Source organism: Chrysochloris asiatica, unplaced genomic scaffold, assembly GCF_000296735.1.
Source record: "Chrysochloris asiatica unplaced genomic scaffold, ChrAsi1.0 scaffold00040, whole genome shotgun sequence".
In the NCBI taxonomy this organism is placed as follows: Eukaryota; Metazoa; Chordata; class Mammalia; order Afrosoricida; family Chrysochloridae; genus Chrysochloris; species Chrysochloris asiatica.
The window spans coordinates 18986424-18995113 of record NW_006408558.1 but is presented as its reverse complement, the minus strand read 5'-3'; the positions used below and the strand labels follow the sequence as shown (position 1 = coordinate 18995113).

Sequence of the window (8690 nt, the reverse complement as noted above, 5' to 3'; positions counted from 1 at the left end):
CATCGATGGACTCAAGTGTGGCAGCACTAATGAGATTGGCCCAGATTCGGACAGTGTTTCGTTTTGCTGTGCATAAGGTCACTATGAGTCGGTACTGACTTGATGGCACCTAACAACAACATGGTCATGGTGTGGTGCTATAGGAAACACATTAGACTGCTAACTGCAAGGTAGGCAGTTTTAACTCAGCAGCAGCTCCTCAGAACCCCTACATACGGACACACTCAGTGGCACTTAACAACAACATGATCAAGGCGCAGACCATTTTAATTGCATTTTTCCTCAAGTGTTTTGAAGCCCTTTTGTCTTCTGCAAGTATTAATCTGGAGTTAGATAAAATTTCTTTAATTTTCTAAAGTGCTTTGTACCAATTTAAATTGGGTCCTGGACTAAGTTCTAAATTTGCATCTTGGCACCACTGGTTTTCTGTGAGTCTTTGGGCAAGTTTCTTTGCCCATCCCAGCATTCTTATCAGTAAAATGGTATGATACCTACCTCTAGAATTATTGTGAGATTTAAATGAGATAATGAAATACATATCAAGCAACTAGCACGTGGCCATAATGAGTGATAAACGTCTTATACTTTGAAGGGCTAGAATACGTATTTCCTAAGTCCTGAAGTCCCCTAAGTCATGCCATAAGGTATTGTGATCGATCGCTGTGGTGTTTTAAAGTAAATAACTGAACACACCCAGCCTTTCTTGTGCTTTGTCACCTGCAGTAGGTGCTGTGGTGTAAAGGCTTGTGTATTCATTCAACAAATGTTTGTTGGTCTGTGATGTATTTGCCCTCCCTCACATAATTCCACTGTATTTTACTGCAATATTTCATGTTTTGTAAGGAAGAAGCTCCGAAGTATTAAAAAGCATAAAAGAGCTAACAGACAGACAAGGAGTGTAACTGAGTAATTGTCTCGCTCACTGGACTGTGTGAACTTCACAGGCTAAGGACCACGTCCTTCTGTTTGTCCTCCAACAAGAATACCTACATCTCACAGAATTGTTGTTATGAAGTGCCTTCGAGTCAGTTCCCACTCATAGCGACACTGTATAGGGTTTCCAAGGAGTAGTTGATGGGTTTGAACTGCCCATCTTGCAGCTGACTCTGACCCTATAGTCAGAGTGTAGTGCTTTGTCCTGCTTAAGTGTTTGAGGTATGTGAATAAGTGAAGGGGTCACCACGGGGAAGAAGTACATGTACCCCTGATTTATTCTGGAGAGACTAGGATTTTGCAGAGAGTTTATTCAGTGCCAGCAGCTCAGCCTAAAAGTGGAAATGTTTGCTTAGAAGACAAAAATCTAATCCATCAGAAGCTTCCATCCTTAGCAACCTAAGGGTTCATCCCCATCATGAACCCTCTCTTTTCCAGCAAGCCTTGAACATCCAAGTGAAATAATCTAGTTTGTTAGTTTCTTAGCACCAGCTATGTGCAATATGATCATCCCAGGGGTGTCAGGAGAACCAAGGTCCCTGTGGGGTCAGCATGTCTCCCTGCTGAAGGGAAAGAAGAATCCAGTGAGCCTCTGGGTCATCTTTGTCATCAATGGGAAGACTTTGGAGGTGATTCCAGTTTATCAGGATTGAGGAAAGTGTTTTCGGAGCACACAGGTGAACGAGTCAGTAGCTGAAGCCACCGTGTAATCAGAGCTCCGGTGTAGAAGTTAGTACAGACAGTCCGAGGTGTGTGTTCTTGTTAAATGATGTTGAATTGGTTCTGACTCATAGCGACCATGTATTAGGTTTCTGAGGAACAACTGGTAAGCTTGAACCTCCCACTTTGCAGTTCAAACCGACTTTGCAGTTCAGCACATAAACACACAGCACCATACCAGGACTCCAGAACAAGTGTACATAGTTCATAAAGGCTAAAGTCTTTTCAATGATTTAAAAGCTGCACCTGCAATGGAAAGTGATTGTGATGGAGAATTTGTTGCCAGCAGGGTTTCGTTTCAAAGTGAGGGCAAATTTACATAACATTAAAAGAACAAGTAGGAGTTATTTGTAAGTCAGAGGTTCTCAAAACCCAGGGACTGTCTGCATACTAGTTTTTTTTATTGCTGTTGTAACAAATTACCACAAATTTAGTAGTTTAAACATTTATTATCTACAGTTCTGGAAGTCAGATGTCTGAAATCGTCCACACTGGGCTACAATTAAGGTGCTGGCAAGATTGTATTTCTTCTGGAAGTTCAAGGGAGAATCCCTTGCCTTGCCTTGGAGTCCTGGTGTGGTGGTGCAAGTTAATGAGCTGGACTGTAAAGTCAGTTTGAACTGTAAGGTGGGTGGTTGAAGCTCACCAGCTGCTCCTCAGAAATCCTATACAGAGTCGCTATGGCTCGGAACTGACTCCACAGCACTTAACAACAACAAAGTAGCCACCTGCATTTCTTGGCACATTTCTGTTGTACATTTCCTTCCGTGTCTAGCCCTCCTGCCTCCTTGTATCAATCAGGGTTGTCCAGAGCAAGAGTCATAGGAGCTGGATGTAACTTTATATGCTTAAACATTTTTATTTGTATATATACAGATAAATAGGTTGCTGTTGTTTGGTGTCGTTAAGTCGATTCCAATCATAGCTACCCCATGTAGTAGAGTAGAACTGCCCGGGGGGGGGGGGGGGGGGGTTTCTAGGCTGTAATCTGTACAGAGCAAATTTCCAAGTCTTTATTCCATGATTGAGCGTGAATCACCAACCTTTTGGTTAGCAGTCTAGGGCTTAACCATTGTGCCACCAGATTTAATTTGAAGAATTAGCTCTTGCAATTGTTGGAGCTGACTAGTCCAAAATGTGTAGTACAGGCCAGCAAGCAGGAAACCCAGTCAGTAGTTGATGCTGCAGTCTTGGGCCAGAACTTCCTCTTCTTTGGGAAACCTTAAGTTTTGCTCTTAAGGCCATCAACTGCGTTAGGAAGGGACCACCACAAACCCTAGGAACTGTGCAGTAAGTGCTCCTGCCAGCGATGAAACCCCAGACCTCAGGCTGAGCAGGCCATTGAGTGGTGCTAGCAGAAGAAACAACAGCCTAGGAAGGTCCTGATGTCAGAACGAGGATGGCATCTCCAAGAAACGAAAGAAAGTCAGCATGGCTGGAGCTTATAGTGTGAAGGAGGAGGAAATGGGGGCAGGAGAGCTGTGGCCCTGCGGAGAAAATATGCAGTGAATACTTTAGAGTCTGATTCTCAGGGTTTGTTAGGACTCTGGTCAGCAACTTCACTCTTCTGGAACCACTCCAAGAAGAATGTTTTTAAAACTTTAACTACTCAAACCAGAAGCAGAAAGGCAGCAGCCAAAGTTTCCTTCCCAACTCTTAGGAAAGTTGGGGTTTTAGTTAGCACATTTCCTGAGTGCGGCAATAAAGACTCTTCTGTCTACTTGAGCAAAACTCAGCTGAACTTGTATTTGTGGTGATTTAAACCATTTCCTGTTTTGTTTTGTTTGTGTGGATGATCTCTGTGCTGCTCAAGATTGGCATCTGTAAACATTTCAGATGTGATTGTAAGATAGAAGAGGAACTGGGCCCATGAAAGAAGCATCCATTCCTTCTTGTTGCCCTTCACTCCTCTCTCCCCTCAGAAATTGCTCCACGTATTAGGAGTAAAGACACATACTGGTTTTGACTTGAGTTAAACAGGCTTCCACAGACTCAAAATGAAGAGAAACAGCTGTAAACATCCATTAATAACTGGAACATGGAATGTACGAAGTATGAATCTAGGAAAATTAGAAATTGTCAAAAATGAAATGGAACACATAAATATCGATAGCTTAGGCATTAGTGAACTGAAATGGACTGGTATTGGCCATTTTGAATCTGACAATCACATGGTTTACTATGCCAGGAATGACAAATTAAAGAGGAATGGTGTTGCATTCATCGCCAAAAAAAAGTACCTATCAAGATCAGTCATGCTATACAAGAAAAGCGAAAGCTGGACAGTAAATAAGGAAGACTGTAGAAGAATTGATGCTTTTGAGTTCTGGTGTTGGAGGAGAATATTGAAAGTGCCATGGGCTGCCAAAAGAACAAACAGATCTGTGTTGGAAGAAGTGCAGCCGGAGTGCTCCAGGATGGCCAGACTTTGTCTCTCATACTTCAGACATATTGTCAGGAGGGACCAGTAGCTGGAGAAGGATATCATGTTTGGTAAGGTAGAGAGTCAGAGAAAAAGAGAAAGACCCCCAGAGAGATGGTTTGGCAAAGTGGCAGCATCAGTGGGCTCAAGCATGGCAACAATTGTGAGGTTGGCCCAGGACCGGGCCGTGTTTCGTTCTGTTGTGCATAGGGTCACTATTAGTCGGTACTAACTTGATGGCACCTAACAATAACAACAACAACAGACATTCATGGAATAGTGTTCCTTTTTGACATTTATAAACTTCAAAGTGAAATCAGAAGGCTGTTCCTTTATAGGAGGACAGTTTGTACTGAGCAGCATTCTGACATTCTCCTTTTAGGTTAAGCAGGGTTTTCCCTGGACTCCTGGTGTGGTGCTGTGGGATCAGCACCGGACTGCGAACCACAAGGTCGGAAGTTCAAACCCACCAGCTGCTCCTCGGAAGCCCTCTACAGGGTCACTGTGAGTTTGAATTGACTCACTAGCACTTAACAGCAACAACCGGGTCTTCCCTGCACACGGTCTGTTGCTTTTCTCTTAAGTTCCTGACTCTTGACAAATGTTTCTTCTCTGAACTTTCCTAGGCTGTTCAGCTTGACCCTGAAGAAGCTTGTCATGCTCAAAGAAATGGACAAGGATCTTAACTCCGTGGTCATTGCTGTGAAGCTGCAGGTGAGTTCAATAGTGTTATCATTCAGAGCCCAGGGGGAGGACTGCCCTTCTCAGGACTCAGAAGCCCTAAAGGTCACCGGTTCTCAGTTGGGGTTTAGATCCAGAAGTGAAAAGCCTTCCTAATACATAGTTGCCAGGAGACCAAGAAAACGACTGGTACCCAATCCAAGAGACATTAGTTTATTACAGAAAAGAAAATTAAACAGATGGTTTATTGACAAGGGAAGTTACTTACAAAGGTTGAAAACAAAACAACTGTTTCCAGTGGTGGCTGGCTGGACAGTGAAGTTCTTCTGTGCGTGGGGTGTGGGCTAGGGGCTCTGGTAGTGTAGTGGTTCCGAATCGGGCTGCGAACCACAAGGTCAGCAGTTCAAAAATACCAGCTGTTCCGCCGTAGAAACATGAGGCTTTCTGCTCCCATAAAGACTTACAGCCTCAGAAACCCTGTACAGGGTCGCCATGAGGCCACAACAACAACATGCAAGCTTCACATTCCTTAGTGCGGTCAGGGTGGCTATGGAACAAGGAAGAGCAAGGAAAAAAGCAAAAAGTGCTGGGCTGCCTGCCCCCTCCCTAGAGAAGAAAGAGTTTTGGTCTGCATAGTGGGAGGAGGGGGCTCTCTGCAGTTTCCCAGCATATGCATAACTAAAGTGTGAGAACAAGGAGTTTCCATATGCATAGTGGGAGGCGGGGCTGTCCGCTCCCTCCTAGATAGCTGGAGTACTGGGTTGTTGTTGTTGTTAAGTGCCGTCGAGTCGGTTCCGACCCATAGCGACCCTGTACAGGGTTTCCGAGGGTGTAAATCTTTACGGGAGTAGAAAGCCTCATCTTTCTCCCGCGGAGCGGCTGGTAGTTTCGAACCGCTGACCTTAAGGTTCGCAGCCCAATTCGTAACCACTACGCTACCAGAGTACTGGGAAGGGATAGGAAATATGGTTTGAGTTGACATTAGCCTGGCCATTTTGGAGCATTAAGTTTGTGTCCCTTCACTCAGTAAAGCAGGCGCGGTAATGGGCAGACGACTAACATCATGAGACCAGAGTCCCTGTCCTGCCTCTTAGTTTAGTTACTTAAGTATCTGCAACCTTAGTGGGTTTGTCTAAACCAGAAATGGTTCTCCCTGCCCCACACTGCCTATCTACTAGGATTCTTGTTGAGTCAAGTGATAGAGATGCTAGTATACTTTGTTAGCTGCACGGGATTTGCTACGGTGGCTGGTGTTGGTTTCCATCCTATTCTCAGAATTTCTAAGTAGGTTGGGGAAGGAGTGGGCACATCCAAATGCCACCCTTTCCCTGCCACCAACTTGGGAGAAGTAACTAATTCCCACTTCCCACTTCCCACTTCTCTGTTCAGTTCTGACACCTGCTGCCCACTTAGTACTACTCCCTCTGATGCAGCCCTGCTGAGGGAGGTTAGAACTCACAAGTTAAAAGGACACTATCCTTCAGGCTGCCAAGTCTACTGAAGGTTGCAGATGCCAGCTGCAAGCTCTGGTATTCAAGGTGCCCCCCTTGCTGTGACTGACCAACTCCAGATTTTCCCATAAGCCCTCAGGATACCAGCTGCAAGCTGGAGGGTGCTATTGGGCTCCCTAACCTCTGACCTGCTGGCTACAATTTCAGGGTTATCTCTAACCCCTTAGTATCCCAGCTGTAAGGTCAAGGGTTCCCAGCCCCCTTCTGACCTCACTGCTTCCACCATCCCTCCATTTCAGTAATTTTCTAGAACTCACAGTTTAATTACAGAAAAAAGGATACAAATGAAGAAGACACATAGGGCCAGGGCCGGAGTTTCTGAGTCCCAGGAAGGGACACACTGCCCTCCCTGTGCATCAATGTCTTTCCCCACCCAGGAGGCCCATGGAGCTTTGATTGGGGTTTCACTATGGAATGCAAACTCTAGCCCCACTTCCATGAGGCTGATCCATACCACAAGACAATCATGAGGTAGAACTCTGACCAGGCCACCATGAGGTCATCATGAGGCGGGTCCCCCTCTGGCCTGAGCAGATCCCCACCTCAGAGTCACCTCTCAGCATAGCCTGTCCTCTCTAGAGTCCTTATCAAGGATGCTTAAATCATTACGAATATTCCAAAGTTTTAGAGATTCTTGTTGTTAAGTGCTGTCGAGTCGGTTCTGACTCATAGCAACCCTGTATAGGGTTTCCTAGGAGTGGCTGGTGAGCTTGAACCATAGACCTTGTGATTCAAACAGACTTTGTAGTTCAGCCTATTAACCCACAGCACCACACTAGGACTTCCTTATTCGTTGTCCAACTTTCACATGCATATATGGCGACTGAAAATAATCATGACTTCGGTCAGGCACACCTTAGTCCTCAAACTGATATTTTTGTTCTTGAACACTTTAAAAAGGTCTTGCGCAACAGATCTGCCTAATGCAGTATGTCGTTTGATTTCTTGACTGGTGCTTCCTTGAGTGTTGATAGTCGGTTCAAGAATGAAGTCCTTGAGAACTTCAATCTTTACTCTGTTGATAAGAATGTTCTTTATTGATCCAGTGGTGAGGATTTTTGTTTTCTTTATATTGAGATGCAATCCATACCAAAGGCTGTGCTCTTTGATCTTCATCAGTAAATATTTTAAGTCCTCTTCACTTTCAGCAAGCAAGGTTGTATCATCTGCATATCCCAGGTTGTTAATGAGTCTTCCTCCAATCCTGATGCCACATTTTTCTTCATAGAACCCAGCTTCTCAGATTATTTGCTCAGCATACAGGTTGACTAAGTATGGTGAAAGAATACAACCCTGTCGCACACCTTTATTAATTTTAAACCATTCAGTGTTCCCATGTTCTATTCGAACAACTGCCTCTTGGTGCATGTACAGATTCCTCATAAGCACAATTAAGTGTTCCAGAATACTCATACTTTGCAATATTGTCCATAGCTTGTCATGATCCACACAATCAAAAGCCTTTGCGTAGTCAGTAAAGCACAGGTAAACATCTTTCTGATATTCTCTGCTTTCAGCCAAGATCCATTGGACATCAGCAATGACATCCCTCATTCCGTAGCCTCTTCTGAATCCGGCTTGAACCTCTGGAAGTTCTCTCAATGTATGCTGGCAGCTGTTTCTGTATCACCTTTAGTAAAACTTTACTTGCATGAGATACCAAAGAGATTGCCCGATGATTGATGATTTCCACATTCCGTTGGGTCACCTCTCTTTGGAATGGGCACAAATACGGATCTCGTCCAATCAGTAGTCCAGATAGTTGTCTTCCAATTTTTTTTTTTACATAGAGTGCCTCCTATGCCACTTCACTTTCTTTAAAGATTTCAATTTTGATTCCATCAATTCCTGGTGCCTTGTTCTTTGCCAATTTCTTCAATGCACCTTGGACTTCCTCCTTCAGTATCATTGGCTTTTGATCATGTGCTACCTCTTGAAACGGCTGGACATCAACCATTTCCTTTTGGTACAGTGACTCTGTGTATTCCTTTCATCTTCTTTTGATGCTTTCTGCATCATTCAATACTTTGCCCAGAAAATCTTTCCGTAACAAAAGTCGAGGCTTGAATTTTTTCTTCAGTTCCCCCCGGCTAGAGAAATGCTGAGTGTGTTCTTACTTTTTGGTTTTCTGACTCCAGATCTTTGCACATTTTGTTGTAATATTTGGCTTTATCTTCTCAAGTTGATCTTTGAAATTTTCTGTCTAGCTCTTGTACTTCCTCATTTCTTCCATTTCCTTTTTTAGCATCTCTACACTGGAGAGCAAATGTCAGTGTCTCTTCTGACATCCATTTTGACCTTTTCCTTCTTTCTTGTCTTCTTAATGACTTTTTGCTTTCTTCCTGTATGCTGTTCTTGATGTCATCCCACAACTCTTCTGGTCTTTGGTCTTTAGTGTTTAATGCATCAAATCTGTTCTTCAG

At 44.0% G+C, this 8690-nt stretch overlaps 1 protein-coding gene across 1 annotated transcript in view; it reads left to right on the top strand.

Annotated features, from left to right (window-relative positions):
- The window catches only part of PACS1 (phosphofurin acidic cluster sorting protein 1), a 232045-nt gene that overhangs the window by 146082 nt on the left and 77273 nt on the right, over positions 1-8690 (top strand). The window contains exon 2 of the mRNA XM_006860900.1: positions 4702-4789. Within this exon, the coding sequence (XP_006860962.1) occupies positions 4702-4789 (88 nt within the window). The remainder of the gene's footprint in view (positions 1-4701; positions 4790-8690) is intronic.